Raw genomic sequence first — 27,307 nt, forward strand, 5'->3', positions numbered from 1 at the left:
GGGTGGGGCACTGCCAGTCCTGCAAGGGGACAATGGGGGCTTTGAGGAGTAGTAAAGAGCCTGTACCCAGAGGAGGAAAAATGGAACCGGGCCAATGGAACTAGAGAGGCTGGGAGAGCGGCTCCATGCTCCTCCCTCCTATGGGGTCCAGGTTGGGCAGCCAAGTAGGCGGTGGTCACGGCTCCTGCATCAGGTCAGGGCGGACCCTCTCCCTCCTCCCCCCTCTCCCAGAGCAGCAGATGCTGTGTTCCAGAGGGGAATGACCCTTTCTGGGGCCTGGACAGGCTGTCACACCTCCCTTCCCTCTTCTCTTCCTTTCCCTACCAGGGCAGCCCCTCCCTATAGTTCGTTCTCACCCCCAGACCCAATGCTTTAGTCTGTTACACCCTAGACAACTGGCCCAGCAAATAACTAGACCAAGGATCAGACCACAATTGGCTCTGGACCAGAACCAGTCTATGTACAGTGACAGCTTCTGTCTTCTCTCCTGAAAAGAATGCTGTAGTAACACATGCTCCATGCTAAAAAACATTTTCACAGAGTAAAACGGGAGAGTGAAAGAAGCCATCTATATCTTAAGTCTGCACGGCAGCCCTGGACGGGGCCAACACCAGCTTCCTGAGAAGCTGTGGCCCAGAGTGGCCCCAGCCCATGACCCTGGCCCTCACCCGGGGCAGGACATTCCAGGACAAACTCGCTGACTCACCGGAAAGGGTGGCGCTGTGGCAGGCACCTGTGCCTCGGAGGTGGCCAGGAGGTGGCCACAGTTTGGCTGCAATGCCCAACCCCCACACACAAGAAAGGGGATTTGTGTTTTTGGGAAAGCCTAGAAAAATCAACTCAGGTTTGAGAGAACACATGCCCCTGGAAGCTTCCTTAAAACTAGTATACCCTTCATTCTTGTATTTTATGCTCTTATGGATGTGTGTTTCCAATAACCATGTGTTAGAAGTTTTTTACTAGAATAAGGTGGACAAGAACATGTTTGTTCCAACTCTTCTGTCTTCATGGCGCAATCACTGCTCTCTCCAAACGCAGCCGCACTACCCTCACAGGCCCCAAATGGCCACACACCAACTCTGGGACCACGAAGGTATCGTTTACCACTACTACGCAGAGAAGGAAGTAAATACTCAGTTAACTTCAAGCAACTAGTCCAAAAATCACAGAGCCAGCGCGTGCAGCGTCCAGGGGATTGGGGCCGGCCAAGGCAAGAGTAACCTTGCTGGTTTTCCATCAGGGGCAGCAGTCACCCAAAGGGAGTCTAGAATGCATTCCAGTGCCTTCCTGGGGACAAGCCCACCTGAACATGCAGGATATGGCTTCCATTTAAAGACCCGCAGTGAGCACCTTAAAACACAGAAACCCCAGACAAAGGGGAAGAATAGTCTCTAAGCTCCGTAAGGACAGACTTTACCAGTGTCTTCCTGTCTGTGGCCACACCTCAAAGGCATCAACTACTGGATGAATGGAAAGACCAGACTGACGGGATGAACATCTGAGAAAAACAAGTATCTGCTCTGACCCCCAGGGTGGATTTTGGATGTAGTGTCCCTCCCCAACTGATACCATTAGGACAGCACTAACAGAAAGTGCAGGTTTAAAGGGAGTGAGCATTTCAAGCCCTTGGAAAAGCCTGAATGGCCGGCTTGGAACTAAAGAAGCCCCTCGGCCCTGGCCAGACTCTCCCTGAAGAGCAGATAAGAGCTACTCACAATGAGAAGCCACCTCCTGCACAAACACCCACAGCCACCCCCCTGGAATCTTGTTTATCCCCCTTGGCTAAGCAAACAGAAGTCTTCTCAGATAATGTAAAGGTCAACTGTAGACTTGTGTGGCCTGATAACATCGCCACCAACTCTGAATTACAGGGGTCACATCATAAAATATTCCTGCCCAGATGAGCGGAAGAGTTAGAGGAACAACAAGCGGCTATTTCCCATCGTCCTAGTTTAAGACTCCACTTCAACACACCAGCTGGGTGCCAGTACCCAGGATTCCAGACCACATCCCTGCCCGCTCCCCTTTACAGCCCCCTTTCCCCTCTCCAAGCCCCTTTACAAAACGCAGAAACTGGGCAAGAGGAGTCATAGGGCTTCCAGCCTGAGTGGCCTCATTAGTTGGCAAAGCATTGGGCTAACGGAACAATGAGCATTTTCCCACACATCTCTGAGGATACTTCATGTCTTAAGCTCCACCAATATGTCAGAAAAGAAAGGCAAATGCCAAGGCCAGAGCTCAAACTGAGCATCCGAGCGTGGCCTTGTTCTGAGGACAATAAGGCTTCAGGGAGCTGTTCAAATGCACACACGGGGCCCGGCAGGCGGGCAGCTTCCTGTACGTCCTGCTCACTCTCAGTCCACACATATGAACTGGGTATCCATCAGGTGTCAGGACTGTACAGAGGCAAGTGCTCCAAACAAGGAGAACAGCCTGTGCCAAGGCCCTGTGGTAGGGAGCTTGGCCCTTCCTTTCCTTAACGATAGCCTGGCAACTGTCTGGTATCAAAGTCTCAGGGTTCACACTCTAAACTAATAACAAAAATACACAGTCATAATTTTTATTTCAAAACAGAAACACTCCAAAATTCCCTGAAATATTTTTTTCTAACACACTAACCAGGCCTACTATCTTCTCACCTCTCCATTTCTGCTGTGGTTTCCCAGCAGTCGCTTCTAATTCCTGAACAGCTCACATGGGCCTCCAGTTTAGGACACACCCTAGCTCCTCGCTAGCCAATGGCTGCCCCAGCTGCCTGCCCATGTCTCCAGAGCAGGCCTGGGCAGGGATGGGGGAGGACATGTTTCCTAAGCAAAAGAAAAGAGCAAACCTAACCTGCTCTGCGCAGCACAGGCCAGGAAGGAAGTAGGAAGTCATCCTGAGTGCAGAAAGTCCTTGCTCATCCCTAGATGAGACCCCAGCATTGGACTGGCCTCCATCCTGAGAAGGAGAGATTGTTTGGGGGCAGGGAGCAGGGGTGAGAACACTGGTCTGACCCTGTATGTCGTGTGCACTGGGGACACACTAACACGTCTAACCTCAAAACACTTGGCTCCCTTGGCTGGCTCTGTCCTCACCCCCAACTCCCCACACTAAAAACAGACTTCAGGAAGAAAATGAATCAAGTTTTACAAGCTTCCCTATTTACCCAGGACTACAAATCTATCAGTGGGGAAGCTTTTAAAATAAACTCTCTCCTAGCACTGTCACTTCCTTTCTTCTATTTGCCGCCACCACACACACACACACACACACACACACACACACACACACACACTCGCCTCTAAGGGTTTCTTTAACCTCAGCTGTGGATCCTGAGTCTGAAAGAGGAATTTCAAATTCAGAACATACACCAATCCACCACTTGTAAATACTTCCTGCTTTTCATTCTGTTCCTCTCGGTTACTCATGTGTCTGAGCAGACCCAGTACAGCTCCCTAAGCAGAGATACCTTCCCAAGAACATTATCTTTCAGCTTCTCATGCACTCATTCCAGAAATGTTTACTGGGCATCTTCTACGGTGAATGCAACCTCCATTTTACAGATGAGGACACTGAGGCATAGAAGTTAAGCAACTGGTACCAGTTACACTGTGAGTAAAGGCCCTAGTGGGAATTAGAACTCAGGCTGCTTCACCTTGTTTTTTGCACCCTCCTTCCCCAGCACCCCATGTCTATCAGACACAAAAAGCAAAGTTGCTTCCTTAAAAAAAAATAAAAAAAGATTCATTATGGATCACCAGCCACTGTCATATTAAATCTTGAAAGCTAAAGGCCATTTTAACTGCTGCTTCCCAAAAGGACCATGGAAAACACAACCAGCAGAATGTAGGGCCTGTGCTTTAACACCGACACGCCATTGGGCACAGGTCCTAGAGGCACAGGGTTTGGGGCAGCTTTCCCCCAAGGCAGGGAGGCTGCCCGATGGGCTGTAAGGAGCTGGCAGCCCAGCAGTCAGGGGCCTGGGGTTAGATTCTCAACCTCTCACTGTCCACAGGACTTTGAGCGAGGAGAATGAGGGCTGGGTGGCCTTCCTGCAGTGGCTCCTGGACCTCTTCTAAGGCTTGAGGTCCTCCAGATAAAATGACCCAGGTGCACATAGTGCCTTCCAGCTTAGAGCTGACACCATCATAAACTCCCAGGAGCTGGGGAGGAGGGCAGGGTGACAGGAGGACCCAGGCTGTGTGCTGGGGTCTGCAGCTGGAAGCAGCTCCAGTCGTCTCACCCCCAGCTCCAAGGCTGCTTATAACCCACATTCCAGCATCTGCAAGGAAGGCAACGCCATGGTTATCCCCCAGAAACACAAAATGGAAAGACACACTTACTCTATTTCAAATTGGCCTACCCTATTTGCCCTAAATTCTCTGGCGGGTTTTCTGTACCTCTAAATCCATAAACTGACCCTACTTTCTCATTCCACCTTGCTCCCAAGCGAGATGCCCCTCTCCTCTCTGGCCTCTGTCCAACTCCTACTGCTACCTGTGGGAATTCCCTTCCTTCCAGCCTGTCTACACCCCTCCCCCACCCCACCCCACCCCTGGCACCTCCTTCCTCAGCTCTTCACTTGGCTCAGCCCTAAAGCAGAGGCAGTAAGAACTTTCATTCCGTCTGTCCCTCGCACTGGTTGCCCAGAGTGGAAGAAAGTATTTTACAACAAGTTGGATACTGCTCTTCACCTGGGCTAGTGTCTGAGGTCCCGCCACACTTCACATACACATAGTAGTTTGTTTCTTCACTGTAGTCTGTCTCCTATTGTCTATGCCTCATTGGGTGTCAGTCAGAAAAACCCTTAGGTGACAGACTGGGGGAGACCCTAAAAAGAACTCTAATTCAATGACTAGACGGCTTGAAGTTGAAATCCAATTTCCCATTTAGAGTGAGTTAAAAAAAAAAAAAAAAAAAAAAGCTGCCAAGCTCCAGGCCATCCTTCCTTCAAGAAAGGAAAGATTTCCAACTAACTCTTTCACCGAAATCAATGTGGCCTCCTAACAAAAATCCCCGCTACTCTACAGAAGGGCCTTCTCGGATTATTTTCCTTCAAAAAAACAGTAATTTACACATTGAGTGTCTTTACTTTCCAAACCATTCAGAATTAGGGAAAAAGGGGGGAAAAAACACGTCTGTTTCTATTTGAAACTGTCAAAATTAGCATTCAGTAATTAAAAATCACACCCTTTCTCTTAATAACCTAACCAGCATGATACAATCAGGTTGTGCCAACTCTTTAATCTAATTGACTAATTACAGATTTTAATTTAGTCAGTTACTGAACAACTGTTGACAATTTGTTTTCATTAGGGACAGAACAGAATAAATATTTAGGCTTCCAGTCACAAAGACTCCTGCGATCCGCTCTCCACTCTGACCCCAACTTCAGAGCGACTCTGGCTCCATCAACATCCTCAGACACAGGTACGCGTGCAGCTTCCAGCCACTTCTCAGCTACCGCCTGCACCACACACATCTTCCTACAGGTCCCTCTTAAGGCAAAATCCTTAAGTACGAGCAGCGGCCTCCATTCCCAAAGCACAGGCAATTCCCAAATCCACACACGTCACTCAAGAAGTGGCAAACACTTAAACATTGTGCACTTGTGCACAAAAATAAATTCATCACCACACATCACTGGCTTTTAAGCAACAAAGTAAGTTAACAGTCAAAATAGGTTTATCTACATTCATCTCAATGGGAAGCAAACTATCACTGACTTTTTCTTTTTTTAAGACACACCTTTATAGGTTTCTACTGAAATGATCCAATTCTTTCAAAGTGCATTTTTTTCCCCAAGGTCCCCATCTCCCAAAATCATCCAAAAGTTTGTTACAATAACAGTGTGGCTTCAAGGCGCAGATTGGGGCCTGGGTTCCAGTCCTGGCTCCATGACTTAATGACTTCATAACCATGAGCTAATGATGTCACTTCTCTGAGCCTCAGTTTCATCCAAAGAATGAGATAAAAACAGCCTCTGCCTTGTAGAGAGTTACAAGGATTAAATGTCATACCCACGCAGTGCCTGGCCCAGGACAAAGGGGCAATAAATGCTGGTCACCACTGTTTCAGAAATCTTGTCTGTATCCCTCACTGTCCCCATGCAACAAATTAGGAAATTGAGGACCAGAAGGAAGACACTGGCCAGCCGAACGTCACTCAGACAGTAAGTGGCAAATTTAGTTGAGAAAGATGATTTCCGGACCCACTGTCCAGGGATCCCTCTCTTCTGATCGACTGAGAGCTCAGAGCACCAGGAGACACTGTACTTGTGTTTCTCCAAGTTTGGGGCTCTGGAGTCTTTTCTAGAGACAAGAGCTTCCTACTCAGGGTCTTACACTCCTGGACCACACACACATCCTCCAGGCTGCTTTTTCCTAACAGGGAAGCCTTGTTTGTCCTGCCTACTCTGCGGTGGATGACCTAGAGTGAACTCTGCCTTCTGACCCTCATGACTCCCGGAGGAAAACGTGAGCAGCTTGCCTCCACAGAGCCCAACCCTGGCCATCCCAGAACAAAGCTCGAAGCAGCCCCATACGTTGCTTGGTGGGTGGAGAAGCACAGGCGTTAAGCTAGAGGGTCACAGCCTAAGAACTCAGGCCTCTTGAAAATTTTAGGAACTCTGGAACATTGCCGGTATTTTTTTAAGTTCAACAAGAATCAGGTCTGCCTCAACTGAAATGGAACCCAAATTCCCCATGTTTTCTGTTGACTAGAACTGCACCAAATAGGTGTGCTCATATCGGTTCCCCTAAGGTGGTAAGAAGCTCTGATAAGCACCGAACTATATAGTTCTTGATATTCCTATTTCATCAAAATGAATGGTGACTCAATGCATGCAATCTATTTGTAAATAAAATATTTTCAAGCATGGAGTCCACAGGAAGTGGCAGGGGATTAGTAAAAGGGGGCCTTACGAGTGAAGAAATGGGGGAGCTCTTCTTTAAAGTATATGGAAGCAGGATATCTTCTTCCTCAGTGAGGTCATTGAAACCCAGCCCAGTCCCTCTGCCCATGGAAAAACACAGCGCCGGGAAGGAACCACAAGACCCACAGGCAGGGCTTCAGCTTGTGCGTCCCCCTCAGGACCGACTCCCACCTAGCCCTGCCAGCCCCAGAATCAAACATCCCGGGCTGGGCAGTGGGTCACCAATTAATTAGGCAGCAAAGCTGCCAAATCTGGTATTAATTCTTAGGGAAGCGGTGTGGTACTGACGAGCACCTTCAACGCTACTAAATCCCTCTAGTGCCTCAGTTTCCTTAACTACAAAATATTAAGAAAAACGGAACTTAACCCATAGGGCTGTTGTGAGTATGACGTGAGGTAAGACCTAAAAGTATTTAGAGCAGTACCTAGCATACAGTTAGCTCTCAATAACTGTTCAATTGTTATCAGTTTTTCCTTCATAAAATAGGAAGAACATCCCGTCCCCGACACTGCACAAATAGGGTGAGAATCGAATTCAAACACTTGTAAAGGTCTTGGCACATAGTAAGTACTCAATAAACACTTGTTCCATTACAGGACTCACGATTATGAAACCATACTGCTATAGTTTAGTAATTGAGCCCTCACAGGAAAGCAACACCCTGACTCCCTCCCAGGGACCCAACTTCCCATGGAAGATCACCGCTCCCGAAGATCACCAGAGTCAAACGCTGTGATTTTTACCTAGTCTTGTCTCTTCCAGTTCCCTTTGACGAAGATGCTGCTAGCAAAATAATGCCAAAGAAAGTACGTGCCGACAGTCAACCAGATTTAAGTTCATTTTCTGTAGCTTGGGGTCAGAATCGACTGCAGCACTCTTGTGATCCAGTTTTCTGCAATTCCCTATTCCACACATTAGCTCACTGACAGAAATTCACTGCGGTATTTAAAGTGGCAGCCATCACAACTAACTCAAATTGTATTGGCTTCCCCGATGCTGAAATGCTCTGCTGAAACCATCAATTGGCCAATTCGGAGATAACGCGGTAGCTGAAATTCCCTGTCACGCTGTAAAATCCCCTTTTGAAGTGGCTCACCAGCCTGAGATCTGCAGCGAAACCTGCGACCAGAGCTGTGGGCCAGCACTGCCTCGTGTAACACAAGTGGGCTCGCCGAGCGGGATCTGGCGGGCGGCGCTGCCAAGAGCAAGGGCCTCCAGAGAGAGGATAACATTTTCTACTGGAAGCCGTCTAAAAGACAGCGAGAAAAGAAGGGCAGCATGCACACGGCCGACACTAGGCCTGCCCACTGGGCCGTCTGCCCCTTCAGCACAGGCCGGGTGGCCAAAGCCACGGGAAGCCCAGAGCACCTCCCAAAGAAAGCTGCAAAATTCCTAACGGATGGCACAGACACAGGCGCCAACCTCTTAGGTGGAGGTTTTCTCAAGTCACTGGCTGCCCCAGGAATCAGCAGCCCATCTGGCCACAGACAAGCTAGATTACCACCCTACTCCAGGCCTCAGTTTCCCCATCTGTAAATAGAGAGGCTCCTTTTTTATGTGAGTTCTATGGACTGACAGTCTGTTCAAATTAAAAATAGCCTTCTCAAAAGGGGACCAGCATTTACAAACCTTTTTCACATGCTCTTACCTGACTTCAAAAAAAACCCTTGAGAGGCAAAAAAAAAAAAAGCCAGGCCTTATTTTACATAATTTCATATCACAAACAAACCAAGGCTCAGAGAAGCCGAGTGACTTACCCAAGGCCATCTGAAAGAATCAGAACTTGAACTCTGGTCATCCAAGTCCAAATCCTGTGGACAGTCCGCGACATGGCTTTAGTCCCCATCACCAACCAGCACAGAGCCAGGCACACAGCAGGTGCCCAGGACTAACTGCCCGACGAGCCACCAATGCCCCAGGCGCGTCTCCAAAGCCACACTCTGTCCATCCCAAGAGCTGGCAAAGCTGCAACAGCTAGCACCCTGGGCACGGGGGAGGTCTGCCACCCTAGAGCCTGCTCTCTCAAACAGCCTTTGTGGCTGGGAGAGGAGGATCACAACAAAACCTCAGCGAGAGGCCCCAGGGAGCAGCCGTGCTTCGTAAGGTCAGAGGACTATGAAACAGAAGTGAAATGTCAGGCGCTTCACCCAAACACACAAAGAGCTGGAGATACAAAGCCAGCCTGCCTGCCTCGGGAGCTATGCAAACAGCTGTCATCAGGAGGGGACAGGGAATTTGGGAGGCTGGGCCAACTTGGGTCAGACAGGATGCCCCGAGACCTATTCTCAAGAATTTTGCTGCGGCCAGAGCATGAGCCCTGCAGATGTTCAGAAAACACCCTCCACAGGGGGCCGGGGACACCCCCCCCTCAACTGCAGACAGGAGGGAGGAGCTGCCCAAGGCCAGTCCGCAGGGACAAATTGTAGACTTGGGAGCTACTGCTTACTCAGCAATCAGCAAGCATCTGCTGGGCACCTTCCATGTGGTCAGTGCACTAGAAATACAGCAGCGAACACCCAAGGCAGAGTTGCTGCACACCCCCAGGCACCACTCTGGAAACAAGGTGGGGACACGATGCTCCCAAGAAGCCTTGGAGGTGGGGATGATTCCCACCTGATTAATGATCAGGGAACTGAGGTCAGCAATCGCTTGTCACTTAGCCTGTCATACAACCTGTAGGGCCCAAGATTCAATCTCAGCATCTCCAGGCTAGTGGCTTTCAAAGTTTAGACTGAGACCCACAATAAGGCAAATTTTACATCAAAACACAGGGCACGCGTTCATTTATAGGCATACCTAAGTCACTGAAAACAAGTTTCCTGAATACTTACGTTTACTTTCTGTGACTGTTGTTTCATTTTTTGTACTTGCCAGTCTGACCCACTAAGTTGATTTCATGAGGTACTAATGGGTCACAACTCAGTTTGCAAAACAATGGGATACCCTACACCACTTGTGCATTTCCACTAAAACGTGTATTTAACACGCCTGATACCTAGGCAGGGATCAAACCCTTCTCACTTCTCAAGGCTTGGAGTGTAGCTCACTACCCACAGGATTTATTCAAGACTACAAGAGGCCCCAAGATTGGGGTGGCAGAAAGGGGGTGAAAATAAGGCCTCCTACCCTTAGGAGAGCTCCACTCTAGAAGAAGGAAGCGAAGCGATACTACTTGACCTAAATCACTCTCCTTCCAGGCAAGTGAACAAGTGAATAAAAAAGACACAAAGTTCCTGGGGAGAAAAAGAGAAAAGGGGGTGTCCCCGTGAGGGTGGTCCTAGCAGGTCTGGTGGAAACAGCCACGTTCCAGGCTGGCATCTGCTCTATAGCAGGGATGGTTGGCAGGGGAGCAAAAAAGCCTATCTCAAGTGGTGCAGCGCCAAGTAGGGACCACAGGGGGCTGGGGAAAGTTCCAGACTCCTAGAATAACAGAAGTGGCCAGAAGAGGAGAAAATGGACACTGACTGAACAACACAGGCCAGGTACTAGCCAGGGGCATCCATGTGTCCTCTCATTTCATCCTCACAAGCACAGGGGCTGGTTTGGAGGCTGCATGTGTAAAACCCCTTCCCACTCCCACCCCCTCAGTCACTCAAGGGTGCTTAAAAAAGGTAGATTCAAGGGGCAGCCAGTTAGCTCAGTTGGTTAGAGCGCAGTGCTCTTAACAACAAGGTTGCGGGTTTGATCCCCACATGGGCCACTGTGAGCTACACCCTCCACAACTAGATTAAAACAACTACTTGACTTGGAGCTGATGGGTCCTGGAAAAACACACTTAAACAAAAGTTTAAAAACAACAAAAAAAGGTAGAGGTCCAGAGAGCTAATCAACAGGTGGGCAGAACAATGATGGTTCATGTTTCACACTTCCCACCCCCAGGCCTCTACCGCTGTCCCCCTTTTGGCCATTAGAGCGCCAGGATTCATACCAGGCAAGGTGAGATAACAAGAATGATAGCACATGTTTACAGTGCTTCCACTGTGCCAGGCACTACATGTACTCGTGTGTGTGTGTGTGTGTGTGTGTGTGTGTGTCTGTACACTCACGTGAATAAATTGAATTAATCCTCATGATAACCCTATGCGGTAAGTGTATTTTACTAATCCCATTTTCCACCTAAGCAAACTGAGGCACAGAGAGGTTAATTAAGGTGCCTAAGTACACACAGCTTGTAAGTGTAGCAAGGCAGCACAGCAGAGTCCTGGACTCCGATGGCGTTTGCAGGTTTGAGAACTACTGATGACCTCAGGTGGGGCATCTTTCCTCTCTGGGTCTCAGTTTGCCTACTTGTAAGATGACTAGGTGACCTCCAGTTCCGTCACGGGTAGCTCTGCTGTCTATACAGGCATTAAATGCATTTCCCGGCCACCACCAGGGGCGGGACTACTTACCTACTCCTACCACCCATCCATCTCCCCAAAGAACAAGATCATTCTGCACAAGTGTTTTAAGCACTTATCACTTCCTGAGCTGCATCCGTCTCTTCAACTTGACAGTGAGCAGAGCGGCCACTCAACCATTGGACTGAATCAACGCCTCGAAACTCAGTAGTGTCTTCTGTTCTTGGTTTGGGGGTCAGACAACCAGGGCCTAGATGACCAAGGCCTCAGGCTCACGCCAGGAAGTCGAAAGAGAAAGCAGCTATTGCTCCCAGAACCAGCTTCCTGTCGACCTTTCCCAAGCTCACCTTCTCCTGCGGGCCCCTCTTTGGGATTCCTCGCGCAAGCAGAAAGTCAGGTAAGGCCCGAGGCCGGCCAGGGCCTTGACAAGACCCCGACTCAGTGGCTTTCATTCCGGTTCGTCCCTGTAAGCATTTACACAGCACAACAGCTTTCCATGCCTTTCTCACGGCCACTCCCATGGTGGGCTGAGCAAGGACGACCCTTTGTGCCTGTTTCAGTCGAGAGAACAGACCTCAAGAAGTGAAGGCCCCTCGGCTAACAAGGGGTATAAAGCTGAAATTTGAATTCAGATTTCTGCTGATGCCAAGTCACCAGCCCTTTGGGTCTCACTATTTAGCTACGCGGCAGCCACATGTGGAAATGGGACAGGACCCCTGTCCAACGCAGATAAGGGACACAGACATCTCAGGGGAGCACTTATCAGTGCCAGCCTGTGGCAGGGCGCCTACGTTGCCCCGTGCAGGGGTGTGGGTGTGAGACAAGATGGCTGGTATGGGAGGAGGACGCCATGAAACGTCGGGGAGACCCAGCACCAGAGGGCATCACTGGAAAATTCAAGTGTCCAGTTCCCTAGGATCAACTTACTCTCCCAGAAAAAATATGCTATTGTCTCTACGAGATTAAATGTTTTGGGGGGGAAAAATGGAAGGCTGTAAAGAGAAAGGAAACAAATTCACCAAGTACTAGCTACAGAGAGACAACTATTTTACATACATCCTATCACTTAACCCTCATGACAACTACACAAAGGAACCACCATTTCCCCCATTCAACAGATGGGGAAACTGAGGGTCCAAAAGTCTCCCCGCCAGGGAATGACAGAGAATGAGGATTGAAACTCAGGTATGTGTCCCCACCACCATTCATAGCCCAAACCCTTCAAAATCCAGAGGATTCAAGGAAAAGAAAAGTGTTACCACAGAGAGAAACATTGCTAAAACTCATCTCACCAGGGCTACAAGAAAACCCTATTACTCTGGCGAATCAAAAACAGTCATTATTGTCTGTTTGCTGTAAGCTCCCAGCAACATGTATTAAAGAAGTTTATGTGAATCGTCTGATGCACTTGTGCCATGGTCAGAATTATTACCAAGCTAAAAAAGATTAATTTTTCTAAATACCCTAAACCCTAGACACTATAATAAAGGCTACAGCTAGTGTAACATTTCTGTTATCTGGCCTGACAGGCCCTCAAGCACACACACCTCCCTTCCACTTCTCCCTCTTAAGATTTAAGCACACACACACAGAAGAGGGAAGGTTGAGGGAAGAGGGCAAGGTGGCTCTGGCCTGAAGTCCCCACTAGAGAACATGCTTTCCTTGGAAAATTAAGACGGCCTAAGGGACGCTACAGGGAGAGCCGGCTCCCTCAGAGCGGCGGCTGGCACAGAGCTAGCTCTCCGTCCAAGTTTGCAAATGCTTAGCTAACAAAGATGGCATTATGCAAAGACTGGTGTGCATGGCTTGTCTTAGAGTTCAAATGAAGTGACCACTGCCAAAAACTTTGTTTGGGCCCCCACTACTCCCCCCACCCCACTTCCCACCTTGAAATAAAGGGCAAGGATTTGCAATGTGGGGTCTTGTTGCCACTTGAAAACCATTAAGGTGGCTGCATTGCCCAGATCCCGACAAAATGTAATTCCAGTTACTCATTTTGTGTTTAATTAGCTACCGATGGAGGAGGGTTAAGAGGAATTGCAGCAAATAGGGTGGGAGCCCAAAGAAAGGACGTAACACAAATTCTAAGCTCCAAACGGAGTGGGGAAAGAAACAACTGTGTGTATGTTTTGTTTTCATAATCTGCCACATAAGGGTGCCAAGGGTCAGAGCCAAAGGCAACGCCATGAACTTGCCAGGACCTCTGGGCAGATAGCTAGGCTGGCTTATCGCGGGCGAGAGCACACCCCCAGCTACCCGGAGCCCAGCTGTGGCTTTCTCCTCCCATTCTGCCTGCACTGCCACCGTCTCATGCCCCTGCCCCCAAAAGGCTCTGGCAGGCACGGACACTCCCCGCCTGGCAGGAACCTCAGCTCAGCACATCCAAGGAGAGCCCTCTCAAATATCACTTTGCTATTTCAAACCCACCAAGGACGCTGCTGGACCCCTGCCACTGAGCCACAAATACCTCCATTCCCATGCACGCCCAGGACTCTGGGGCACTTTCTTCCTTAACCAACCTGCCTAAAGACACAGGCTCACAGCATGGAGTGGAGGGTCCGCAGAGTCCTTCTGAGTGGGTGGGGGCATAGGCGTAAGGGAGCCAGGCCCACTGAGGGAGGCCAAGTTGGGAGCTCACAGAGGTCTTCAGAGCAGGGAAACTGAGGCTCAAGACTCCCCAAGGTCATGGGACTCCATGTCCACTACACACTCCAAGTTCTTCACTAGGGATCAAAGGGGGCTTGGGATTTGGGGCAGTCCGTACAACTCCTGAAATCATACACAAAGTCTCCTTTGTGGGGACACATGTATTTTCTGGAAGGAAAGGCCATACCTTTTATCACATTTTCCCTGCCAAAAGCGCCACTGCACCATAAAAGACTCCCTTCCCAGAGCTCAAGTCCCACCTCTGCCAGTGACTCTGCAATGCACCTGTCAGGAATGTCCATTTAATTCTCTGCTAAATTCATTTCTTCAGTGAATATATATGGGCACACTCTGGGTCAAATGCAAACACCTTCTCTCTGTTTTGCAGGGATTCTGTAACAAATGAGTGTTACCAAAAGCTCAGAGAAAGAATCTAAGACCGAGGCCTAGTCCCAGCTCTGCCACCCCGCGGCTATATGCCCTTGGACAAACCATCTAAACCCCAGGCCTCGGTTTCCTCATCTGTAGAATGGGGATAAGATTTAATAATAAAACCTGACCAACAAGGCAGCTGTGAGGCCAAACCACAATCACGTACTGAAAAAGTATCATGAAAAACACAGCAACATGAACAGTGCAAGGAACCATCAATGCTCTCTAGCTCTCAGACACCACTTCAGGGCCTTACCTCCTCCACTCACTTCTTGCCACCAAAAGGAAAATACAAAATTAGCTACCACAAGGAGGGCTGGTAGTTGAGAAGGCACCCAAGAAACTTCTACCAATCCCACAGGCCCTAGAGGAGGTCAAAGTGAAGAAAATCACCAGGACACCACTGGGACCACAGTAAGAGACACAGTTGACAGGTGGGAGTATGCACTGCACAAAAGGCCGGGACCCAGACAACAATGTCTAAGAAAACCCAATGGGACCCTAAGGGTTTTCATCAACACTCTGAGAACCACTGCTCTGACTAGAGGGGAAGAGCAAGAAAACCATAGGCAGGGAGGGTCCTCCTGAGCCTCCCCTGACTTAAGGCAAACCAATTTCTCAGAAACGTCCACTCTGGGTACCGTCCCACGTTTTATGTGGTCAACATCAGGGCGCTCGGGCTTATGAACAATGAGCCAAGAAACCTGAAGTTGCCAGATGTGTGGGGGAAAATAGACTGTGACTCAAATAAAAACTTACCAATTCAAAGAAAATTTAAACTCCCTCCCTGCTGAGTCACCTGGTTTATTCCAGGCCCTATAACCTGGCCTTGACCTGAAAAGAGCCTCTGAGATCAACCTGATCCATCAGGAAGGGGAGACAACTTGCCAGGAACACAAAATCATTTCCCTAAGAGAGCTGAGACCAGGATCTTCTGAATCGACAGAGGACCTTTCCAGCACCGAAGGAGTCGGTCATTCCCTCCTCATCCCAACCCTGCGAGCACTTACTACTTATTACCCAAGGCCCAGGCCTGTACCCAGGCTGCACAGACTCCCCCACAAGCCATGAGAATCTTTGAATTTCCTTGCTCGAAAACGGAAGGCCAGTTACTGCCCTCTTATTTACACTCCACTTTACCTTCTAAAGAGGACTTAAGATAACTAGTTAACCCTCATTAACTAGTTAACCCGCGTTAAATCACTGACTCCAGATCACCCAGCAAAATGAGGTCACTGAAAAAACACCTTCCACTATTCCACTGGCTGTTCTAGACCAGGTTACTCACTGACCCCAAATCACCTATTTTTTCTTACCCGTAGTTCTTTACCTCTTCATTCAATTAGCATGCGTACCTACTATGGGCAAGGTATTGTGGGAGCTACAGAGATGAATAGCTCTGTGGATGAATCGTCTCTGGCATGGAAAAAATTAAGAAGCTATGGCTGGAAAAGAAAAGCCTGAATGAGAACTTAAGAGTGGGTGCAAACAAATGATACCTGAACCTGTGAGGCCGAGCCTTGGTGGGGTTGGGAGCACCAATTCCGGAGTCAGTGAGGATGTGTGTTTGAATCCTAAGTCATCTACAAGCTATAAATTAACCTCTCTGTGCCTCAGTTTCTTCATCTGCAAAATGGAGTTAACAACATGCCTTCTGTCACAGGGTCACAGAACCCACAGCACTCAGCACAGGGGCCCGGAACACGGCAAGCATCCAACAAAGGCTTTCTACACGTGGTTACTATAGACACTGACATTCAGGAGAGATTGGAGTGTGCAAACCACTATCATAAAAGTCCTCCATGAAGGAGAACTTAAAAGATGGATAGGATGTAAGTGGGTAAGAGTGGCATGCGTTCTAAACAAAAGGAAAGAAGTCCAGGAAAGGCTATAGTAATAATTCTAGCAGGAAGGAACGAGGGCTAACTAGTAGCCATGGGAATAGAGAGAACACATGAAGATTTGAGAAAGACAAAGATAAAAGAGGGTATCTTTTCTTAATTTTCTTAAATAGTTCTTAATTTTCCAGTTGCTTGTCTGTCATCCCTACAACTCAATGCTACCTCTTAACTCCTTCCCCAGAGACTTTCCTCACTGTCCCCGTTCATCACTCCATCCCTCCTCCCACGTGACCTGACTCTCAGGCCACGTAACAGCAAATGGATCCCAATCCAGAAAAAGGGTTTTGACCCCAAAGTCTGTGAATCCTGGGCGTCAATCAGTGTGACCTCATCTCTTTTTGTAGCATCTCCTAAATGTCTATGCCCGCCTCAGCAATCTCTACACTATTCAGCTGCCCTTCCTTAACAAATTACTGAAAGTCAACCCATGCAAACTTCCACGGCCACCATACCATCTCAAGATGGCAGACCAAACCACAAACCACCAGAGTCACACATTATTTACTAGAGCATTAAACTTAGTGGAAAATCATTAACGTCTCTGAAAGATACCTTCAAAAGACAGCACAGACAACCTGTATCAAGAGATTGATTTGAAATAACCACTTACTCATCCCCCCCACTTTAAAATAAAACCATTTTCCACAGCAGTCAAAGACCGGCCACACAAAAATTGGCTGTCCATAGGTTTAAAAGAAAAAGGTATAAGACTGACTAGGTAGAACAGCGAAATTCACCAAATATTTGTCTATGGCTAACGTACCCCTTAGCCTCCTCCCTCGACCTCCAGCTCAGGAAACCCTGTGATAATCACCACAGATTTTCCCAGAAGAACCACATCACAAGTGCACCAGTCACCTCACCTTTCACTGCTAAGTTTACCACGCCATTAAGTACCATTTGCCAGCTTCTCTTTTTCAACCCTGGAGAATGGCATGAGACCTGGTCAATTTCCTCAGCATCCCACTTCAAGGGCATTAACTTTTCAGTCATAGCAGAACGTCATCACGATGAATATTCTCAAAACCAGGCAGCTTCCAGCTGAGTCTCTAACTCCTCATATTACAGGAGAAATTGTCACCATAAAGATATTCATGGTAATGGGATTTGACCACTTGTGAAACTCAACCAAGTGGGTTCTAGTGGCCAGTTTCAAACTCTGCAAGCAGGGGACGCAGATGGCCTGGTTAAGTAGGTGGGCCCTGATGACATTCAAGAAACCAACTTCCATGCCCCAGAGCTTGGGGCCCATTCCTTCCCACTTCATGCAGAAGTACAAGACAAAACAGATCACCTCTTATGTGCACGTGTGTGTGTGCACGACTGACACACACACACACCCTTAACCTTCTCAAAGCCAATAGGAAGCAGAGACTGAAAAGAGGCTGGGAAGACCTTCACTTCCCCATCCACCTTCCCCAGAAGATCCTAACCTATCACATCTGATCATAAAGTCTGACTCCAACCCAGGTTTGGAGGCCAATTTTTTTTGGTTGAGGGGAACTGCCACTGGAGATGGGTATGTGGCAGACATCTCTCTCATAAGCATTTATTTCATAAATCTTAGGAAACTCATCCAGGTAGAGGGCAAATGATAGAGTAGGAAGCACTACAATGTGATGAAATCAGCCATCTTCCCAAGGATATCTTGAACACATGATTATGGACCAACCAAGGACACCAAAGTGGACGTTGTCTTAGGTGGACACAACATGAACCCCCCACCACACACACACACACACACACACACACACAACATATTTTGAAAGATTACTCCCTGGAAAGCAATGCAGGAGTCCATTTCACCAAATTCTCACTCAACACGCCTTCTACTCCAAAACACAAGTTTCGTATTTGCTTTTTTCTTTTTTTGGTTGTGGCCCATGTTTTTTTTTAAACCAACACCAAAGAGTCCCCTCCCAGCTAACTGTCCACTCTGAACATAAACCTCACATGGTTGAGCCCTACACAACGCCATTTAATTCTCCAGATAGGAATCTACACTCTTTTGCATAATTACAACATTATGAAATACCGTTCACCACGTCAGAACGCTGCTGGAGGAGGGTATGGGGCAAGGGAAGCAGGGAGATGGGCAAAAGAAAGGCACGGAGGAAACAGAACCCACTGCCAACTGGCCGCGGATTTGCTTTTGGTCCTGAAGAAGTTAGAGCTATCCAACCCTGTAATTATTGCCAGGATTAAAATTTTGTTACTCACGTAATCATGAAAGGCTTTTGCTTCACTTGAATGTTCACAAGTGTCTCGCCTTTCAGGAGCTGCACAGTAAAGGTCCCAAAATACGCTGCAAGTTGAAAAATAAAATAAGATCAGGTTACTAATTATGACTTCTGTACACAACGGCAAGTGCACAATACACGGTGCTAAGAGCACCAGATCTCCCAAAGGCTCAACTCCACCTTTCCAGCCTGCGTTGGGCAAATTCAGCCTAGAAAACAAAATGGACCCAACCTCTTCTGGCAAGCCAATCTTTTGTACTAGGAGTAACAGCTGTCATCTATCAGCCTCCTACTATGTGTGAAATACCTCATACCCCCATTCTGCTTGTGACCACGACAGCACTGGAAGACAAGAGATTTATCCCCACTTTATACCAGGGGCACTGAAGTTCGGACAGGTTAGTACAACCCACCACGGATGCCCAGGCGGGATGGGTAGGAATTTGAATGAGAATTCACGCTTGTCTCATCTGTGCTCCTTTTACTGCTCCCCCAACCCAAAATAGCTGCCTTTAGTAAAAAAATTGTCAAATTCAGGACTGTAATTCATATGCGCAACAAACCCGGTAATTCTGGCAAGTTCTTAATCCAGAAGCCCATACCCCCACTCCTCCCACTGCACCTCCACTTTCAGTCAGCCCCTCCCCCAAGGTATTCTTATGCAAGAAACACTCCACTCCTGCCCACCAAAGAACATGTATCAATTAGCAAAAGGTCAATCAAGTATCTTGTCATTTCATATTGAAATAGAGAGCCCTCAGAGAGGCACGGCGCCAGCAAAGGGGGGACCTGGTTGGGGGAGCCCTAGATAGCCCTGCCTCATCCCCCTCCAAGATTCTGTATGGTCACTCTGACACTTTGCATTACATGAGAACAGACATACAAGTCCTTTGTCAACCGATAAAATCCTATGCAAACACGGGATAGTCATTGTATTAACAAGGGGCCTTAGAAACCCTCTCCAGGTCCAGAGCCCAAGGCCCAGGGATGGGAAATGACTGAAGGGTAAAATAAGCCCCAGAGCAGAACTCTGCATCCTGGTCCAGTGCTCCTGTCCCCATCACAAACAGCAGCACAAGAGACACCATCGCAACCGCCAGCTCTGCCAGTCATCAAACAAGCATCTCATTCAAGGTGTATGAATAAGGTAGCCTGGCCATCTTTGGATCACCCCGACTGCTGCCTCCCACCCCTGAAGCTGTGGTCATTTGCTCAGTATCAAGTCATCTGAAGCAACTTCTAACTAAAAGAGACCACACAGCCAGAGCAACCACTGCCTGAGTCCAATATAACAGACAGGCTGGGAAGTTTCAGGGAGATTATGGACAGAAGAGGAAAATCAGGGACTTCTAATTAGCTGCAGAGGGTGGGGGGGAGAGGGGCTCAAAAACATTCCTTTCTGTCCTCTGAAGCTGCACATATCTGATTAACTCCTCCACACACTAAAGATTTCTAACACTATGAACTCCCCCAGCCTCTTCTAAGTAACTTTTACTGATACGCCTAGGTTTCTGCAAAACTTATGGTCAGACCCGCCCACCCCATCCACACACTGCTCTCCAAAAACAACCTCAGATAACCTATCACCCACTCTGACAGGTAGAATCCTTACTCCATCCATACCAAATGCCTCCAATGCCAGCAGTTTCGAGGTTGGCAGAAGTAATTAAAAACTCATCTTCCCTACACAAGTTAGAACAGACACTTCACCCCCTCTGCATTTCAGAGACTTGAAACAGTAACCTGAGCTGGTAGTCAGGTAAAGGCACTAAGATCCCAAGACATGGCACTCCGTTTTCCCGAATGCCACCAAAATATCAAAAGCCACTCTGCTTTCTTTTCCTTTTCAAAAGGATGTCAAAGGCTCCACAAAACACGCAGGTCTTAAGGGCACAGCGACCAGCTCACGCAGACCCAATCCCTCCTGCCTGCAGCAAACACAGCCCAGACCTGCAGTAGTCCCACACCTGCAGGGCCCAGGGGCCTGGGAGACAGTCTCAAATAAGAGAGCCCCTAACTACCAACTAACTACAGGCACTCAGAGGTCAACTGGGACCTGTTAAGGTTCTCAGTAAAATGAAACTTTGTGGTTTTCGGGATGCTGGGGGAGGGGGGTTGGGACCACAGAGGAGAGGAAGGTCCAGTCAGTCTGAATCAGTATCTTTAAAGGAAGTGGCAACTCTTTCTTGCTTTTTCTCAGCATGCCTGGAAAATGCCCCAGTAGATTCTCTCTCAAGGTTCTGAGCTCACAGTAGAAAAAAGAAAGGACAGGCCAGTTGTAAAACAGACCTGGTATCCCCTTCCACCCCACCCCGCCCCACCCCCATTCCCTCTAATTAAAGCAGCATGCAGAATTGACAAAAATCCTGCAAGGTTTTTGCAAGCCTGCCCAGTGGCTGCAAGTGAGATGGAAAAGTAAGGCGCTTCTACCCAAACACCAGGCACAATTTAGTAGGTTCTCAATGGGAGGGGAAAGAGTTAAAAACTTTAGGCACCAGCCTCTTCTGCGCTTTTCCTCCTTCAGGGGTCCTAGTCTGAGTGCCCAGAGGTGCCCTGCTCTGTGCAATGCTGAGGGTAAGGCACAGGATGGGGGGCTGGCTCCGGGCATCCCGTCTTTGTTCACTTGGACCTGGGACTCAGAATAAAACACACACACACACACACACACACACAAACTATCACACAAACTTACCACCACCACGAGTGCAAAAACCCAGGAGGTTCTCCCAACGTGATGTTTTTTTCCCATCGAATCTAGAAAGGAGAGAGCAAAGACAGATTAGAAGAGCAGAGAGGAGGGGTGGGCAGGGGGCTTCCCAGAGCCAAAAGGCTGTGAAGACCAACTAACAATAAATGCCAAAAGGTGATAAAAATTCAAAATGGTGGCCACAGTGGCTGCTCCTGAAAACAAAGGCTCTAAGAATAGTGCAGAGGAGGGGGTGTCAAGAAATTGGATGATGGGGGGAGTTCCACTCACCTCGGACAAGAAGGTCTGTGCAGATTTCTGTGCTCCTACGTGCAGTAAATATTCGTAGACGTATAAAGCTAGCCTGGAAAGTAGGCAGGAGGCACAGAGGGGGGGGGAGAGAGAGAGAGAGGAAAGGCATCAGATCACAAGGGGCCATCGCTCCTGGACCTTGCTAGCCGGTTTCCAGCCCTGTCTGCACTGTCCCATTGTGGCCCGACCAGACGTAAAGCAGCTAGCTCGGTTCTGCCTGGAACCGCGGGTGCAAGCAGTAAAGGGGTATCAGGAGACGAGTTACCTCAAACTGCTGGGGGCCTGGAGAGCAGCCCCCAAACTTGAACTTCCAAGTGGCGACTTCCAAACCCACCTAGGTCTCTCAAACTCTCAAGCCACCCAACCCCCGAGCTTCCCTCCTTCTCCTGACTCACTGCTGGCCACCCTCTCCCCAGCTTTGGGTGTCCGGAGAGACTCAATCCTGGACTCCGGGGTGTGCGGCGAGCTCTGGAGAGAGCAGCAAAGCGCCGCCCTCATCACCTCCCCACTAAACAACTGTCCCCCAAGCCTAGGGCCAAGCCGGCGCCGCCGCCCCTGCCCAGCCCAGCGCCCCGGAGAACATGGGGCCAGCAGCGAGGCCGAAGGCAGGGACGGGAGAGCGCTCCCGGCCGAACAAAGCCCCCGGCACGCACTCCTCACGCCGCGGGCGGACAAAAGGAACCTTCGGGGCTGCAGAAGCCACGCGCCCCCTGCCCGCGCCCGGTGGGCAAAGTGCAGCCACCGCGGCGTGCGCCCCGAACGGGGCGGGCGCCCGGCTAGCTCACGGGACCTCGCCCACCCCTCACCGCGAGCTCCCGCGCCCGGCACGCCCCGCAGTCACCAAGTGCCCCCTCTCGCTGTGGCGTCCCCCGACACCCCTTCCCCGACCCCCCAACCTCCGCCGGCTCCCAACAATGGGCTCTCTCCCACGCCGCCCGCCGCGGCCTCGGAGACGCGGCTAGGCAGGCGGCGCCGGAGCCCGGGGTGCAGCAGCCCCCTCCCGCCCGCCCACCTGCCTCCCACCGCCCGCCATCCCGCAGCCCCGCGGCCACTTGGAAAATAGGGCTTACTTTTCTCGAGCCTGCCCGTCCGAGGGCACCGCTGAGCCTTTGCCTTTGGCAAACATGGTTTGCAGAGAAGAGGGCGCCGAGCCTGGCCGCCGCCGCCGCTACCACTCCGGCTGCTCCCGAGCTGCCCCTCGCTCCCGGCCCCCTCCCCGGCGCTCGCCCGCTCGCTCGCTCGCGCTCTCCTCGCCGCGCTCCCCTCCCGCCCCCCCCAGGCGCTGGCTCCGCGCTCTTTCCAGCTGTCAAAGCGTCAGCCCCGGCCGCGGCCCCATCGCCCTGGAACTCCTCCCGCGCCGGCTCGGCCTGGGGTGCCGGTGCCGCCGCCGCCGCCGCTAGTCCGCCGGCCCGGCTACCCGCTGGCTCTCTCGCGCGCCCGCCCGCCCAGCTCCGCCTGCGCCGCCCTCTGCGCCTCCGGCACCGCTGCCACCGCCGCTGCCGCTGGTCTACTTGGAGCTCAACCGAACGTGGCTACCCCGGCGAGGGAGCGAGGCGGGCGTCAACGTCCCGCGATTGATAGCCACCCCGGCCAATCGACATAAGGGGGTGGGTCCGGGGCGGTCCGGGAGGGACGCCCTGTCAGCGCCCGGCAGCGGCAGTCCCTGCCTTGGCTGCCTCTACCAAGCTGCTACCCCTGCTGCTGCGGGCGGACCGGGGGTATCCGGGGGCGCAAGCTTCTTTTCTGTAGATGTAGGGCGGGGACACGAATCGGGATGCGGGAGTTCTGGTCTCCCGGCCCTAGCGAGGAGGGGGGTTTGACCAGCGCTCTCCGCGGCGTGGACCACTGGGGGTGGGCGGGGGGAGTGGCGCTGCGGCAGCGTCGGCGGGGAGGGGGCGCGGACCCCGAAGCCGAGGGCCGCGGGCTCCCTCTCGCCACGTCCCTCTCCCTTATCTGCCCCTCACCTCCCCCCGCCGCTGCCCGTGCTGGTCCGGTCCTTATCTCCCCCTCCCCCTCGCTGCCCTCCCACGGGCTCCGACCCCGACCCCTCCCCAGACTCCAACCCGGCCCTCCCGTCCGCCCCGCCTCCGGTACTCGCTCTCTCCCAGTCTAGCTTGCGAGCGCCGGGTCGGGGGCTCCACGCTGCGAGTCGGGCGCTGGAGCCGGCGCCGAGGCGCGCGGCTACTCCTTTACTAGATCATTAAAATACTTTGGAAAACCCCAAAGTGGAGCCGCGAGAAAACGGCCCTTGGCGTGCTTTGGGGAGCCTGGGGGAGGGGATGGGGGACTTGGGCTAAGAGAAGGGAGAGTGATTGCCCCCTAATTTCTAAGATCTGCCAGCCCTGGCAAGTTAGCCCCTCGGCTTCTCCGCGGGAGACGGTGCCATTCTGGGGTAGAGGGGCGTCACCTGGGCGCTCTGCGACGCAGAATGCGCGCCACAGAAATCTGCAAACTTCAAATAAATGGAGCTAAATTGGGGAGTGGGTGACGAGAGTCAGGCATGGGGGGAGGGGAAGCTTCCATTGTCAGTGACCCAGGTGTACAATGGGAAATTGAGGGGGGGGTTGGCAGAGTGACCCAGCTATATGCTGCTGACTCCTTTCTGCCCACGTCGAAAACCCCGAGGACACACTGTGAGTTCCTCATTAGAGACTCTGATGACCAGAAACAAGCGAAATAGGGGAGGACTCCCCCATTTTCAGACTGTTTTTAGAGCGCGGTTCCCTTTAAATGTGGTAAAACACTGTCCGCACTGTCTCTTTAAAAGAGTCAAGCAGAAAAAGCTGTGTAAGCGCTGATTGGCTGCCTGTTTGGATACATCTTTAGGGGAGCCTTGAAACTGTTAGCCTAGGTTGATTTTTTTTTTTTTTTTTTTTTTTTTTTTTAGCTGTGCTGTTCCAATAAACAAGTAACGCCCCTCCCCCTAACATGCCTCACTCCAAACAATTAAAGGATAGGTCAGTGTCCTGGGGAAAACACGTTTCAAGTAGGAAAACTCAGAACTAGATTTCAACAATATAAAGAATAATTCCCTACTATTAAAGTTTGCTTATTTTGATCTGTAGAAAAGAGAAAAGGGGCTTTTAAAAGAAATGCCCCGCAGCAAACAGATCTGCATTGGTTGAGGAAGGAGACTCTGGGTGCGTGTTTTTTTTGGAATAATGTTCTCCATGTAACAACCTCCCTAAATGAGAATACAGCCAGGCCCGATGGACCCCTTTGGACATACTCTGTTGTCTGTTAGGACCTGGAGCTAACAGAAGATGGGCAGAAAAAGGGAAACACTGAACCCTAGTCTGCTTAGCCTATAGTTTAAAGGTTGTTTTGTGAATGAGAGAGTCATGGAGGTTGGGAGGGAGTTGAAATACAACGATAGGGGAGAGTAGGAAATAATTACAGTTACTTTTTTCCCCTAGGCGGTTTAATTTAATAGGGCTAACTTAAGGTACCTTAGAGCCCACACTAATTAAATTGGTCTGTTCATACCCTTCCCCTGGACTTCTATTTTTGATGGGCTAGGAATGGCCAGGGATGGCTTGTCAACAGACTGACTCACAAGAAGCCTGACTCATCTTGGGTCTGCAAGGCCCACAAATTATATCGGTTAGGTCCTGACTAAAGGAAAACACTGCCCTTCTCTGGCCCTACTAGTGTGGGACTCTAGTAAGTTGGCCATGCCCTATCAATGTCAAGGCTGCAACATAGGCATATCTGTTTATGCATCATTTTCCTCATTTGTCAAATGAAAGGGGGGATGGGGAAGTAAGAGATCTTCAGTATCTCTTGAGAGTCTAATGTTCTGTCATGCTGATTTCCCTTCTATAGTTTTCTTTCCCAACTCCCCACCCTGAAAAAAGGACTAGCACCTCCTTCCAGAGTGTGTAGCAAGACGAGAGGGGTCGCTTTGGGGGACCCTGTGCCAAGCACTCTGTCCCTTTGCTTGGGGTTTGATGTAAAATGAAGCCCTGTTTCAGTAGGTTCATGGTGGAGCTAAAAGAGACAGTGGAAGGGCCCAGGCAGAGAGAGCAGGGAGCCCCCCACCCCACCCCAGCCTGCTGGAGAGAAGGGAGCTGACGGGTTCCCAGGAAGCAGGACAATTCAGTAGCCCCAACTAGGTGTGCAGCTGCTGGCACTACGATCTAAAATGCAGTCACATCAGAAGCAAGTCCAAACACTCAGGAATGCCATTTGAAACCCCTACCTATCTTTCCCCCCTGGATCCACCAGTCTCCTCCTTCAGCAGAAGCGTCTGCTGATGTGAGTCCCAGGGAAGTGTTATTCATAAGTGTGCTTTGTCTTGTATACTGACATGGAAACAAGTCCTTGGACCTGGTTTCTCTCCCTGGAGAGCCTCCCACCCCAGACCCCTTCTTTGACCATTTCTTAATGCTAACATCCTCTCCAATGCTACTCTTCCACAATGCTCCCCTGCTTTTCACTTCTGAAGTAAAACCCACCCCTCCATCCCTCTGCTTGGTCTCATTTTGTATGAAGCTCCATAGTAGCTCTCATTAGTTCTGCCTATTGTTGTAGCCAGTTGTTTACTGTCTGTCTCCTGGGCCAGACTGAGGGGAAGGGGGCGGGGGGGGGGGGGGGGAGGCAGGAACTAACTCTGAGTCATCTATGTGTCTCCAGCACCCAACATAGGTTCAATACCTGTGTGCATGTTAACATTCAACAAACACACCAGGGGCTACAGGGACCACAAGAGGAATATGGTCGCATCCCCAAAGTAGCTCTGGGCAGAGTAGGGAGATAAGAAATGGACACCTCCAACAGTAGGATTAGATAAGGTCACTCCCCCAGCCTCACCTACCTAAGCTACTGGCCCCCTGGAACTACTGTACTTTCCCATCCCAGAATGTACTAAGTGGTTTCACACATCCACCCTAGACTCATTCATTCTTTCTCCCTCTCTTTCTTCCTGACACCCTCCTTTCTTCTTTTTCTCCCTCTTTCCCTTCCTTTTTTCCTTTCTTTCTTTTAGGACATGTTTATTGAGCATCTACTATGTACTAAGCACTGTTCTAGGCACTGGGTAATAAACAAATTCCTTACCCTGTGGAGTTTACACTGTTGTGAAATCTTCTGTCCAAAAGCCGCTTCCTATAACAGACTCATACCACTTCTTCTAAAATCCAGCCTGGGCAGGTAGCACTTCCTCCAGAAAGCCTTTCCAGGAAGCCCCCTCTGAGCTCCCAGTCTGGGCCAAGTGTCCCCTGTGCCTCCCCCAATCACAACTGATTGCTGTTGGCCACACTGCATGGGTGTGGTCATGTGTACGTTGTTCCCCCCACTGGCCAGGGAGTGATCACCTGTGGACCCCAGGGCCTAGCAACTGTGGTGAAAGGAACAGAAGTGAATAACTGAGTGAACAGCATGTGGAGAGACGGGCAGGCCAGGTGAGAGAGAAGAAGGAAAGGTCAATTCCAAGCTTACGCTAGAATGGCCACTCCTTCTCAGAGAAACTGGGGCAGGGCAGAAATCCTGGGCTCTGGGATTAGGTTGGTGGGGGCCCCCAGAGGATGGCAGTTAAAGGAAAGTGATTTCAGGCCCATGGGCTCAACCCAGGAGTTGTGCCTGCCGAGGATGCTAGAGGAGCTCATTTCCTCTCCCTGGTTCCAGCTATATTTCAGTATTCCTCACAGCTGCTGGGAGGATGGAGGCTCCCCTGGGGGGCTGATTGAAAGGACACTGAGCATTCGGCCCATCCCCCTCCTGCCCACTGCACACTGGGTACTGGAATTGTGTGGAGACAACTCTGGTCAAAAACTTGGGCTGCTCTCTACCAGGGGAGACCTGGGCCCAGGCTAGTCAGCCCCGGTTTTAGCAG

General features: G+C 50.3%; 1 protein-coding gene across 4 annotated transcripts in view; it reads right to left on the minus strand.

Moving 5' to 3' along the window:
- The window catches only part of SSBP3 (single stranded DNA binding protein 3), a 154,554-nt gene extending 131,819 nt beyond the window's left edge, over nucleotides 1–22,735 (minus strand). For 2 of the 4 annotated variants that reach the window (XM_074334761.1, XM_074334760.1), the window contains exons 1-4: nucleotides 22,545–22,733; nucleotides 21,454–21,526; nucleotides 21,169–21,230; nucleotides 18,457–18,541 (exon numbers count right to left, since the gene is read on the minus strand). In XM_074334761.1, the coding sequence (XP_074190862.1) occupies nucleotides 18,457–18,541; nucleotides 21,169–21,230; nucleotides 21,454–21,526; nucleotides 22,545–22,600 (276 nt within the window). In that variant the 5' untranslated portion in view covers nucleotides 22,601–22,733. Of the gene's footprint in view, nucleotides 1–18,456; nucleotides 18,542–21,168; nucleotides 21,231–21,453; nucleotides 21,527–22,544 lie in introns of all 4 variants that reach the window. The other 2 variants (XM_074334759.1, XM_074334762.1) reach the window with 2 other exon arrangements.
- Nucleotides 22,736–27,307: the final 4,572 nt, after the last annotated feature.

This window comes from Rhinolophus sinicus, linkage group LG06, assembly GCF_036562045.2.
Source record: "Rhinolophus sinicus isolate RSC01 linkage group LG06, ASM3656204v1, whole genome shotgun sequence".
In the NCBI taxonomy this organism is placed as follows: Eukaryota; Metazoa; Chordata; class Mammalia; order Chiroptera; family Rhinolophidae; genus Rhinolophus; species Rhinolophus sinicus.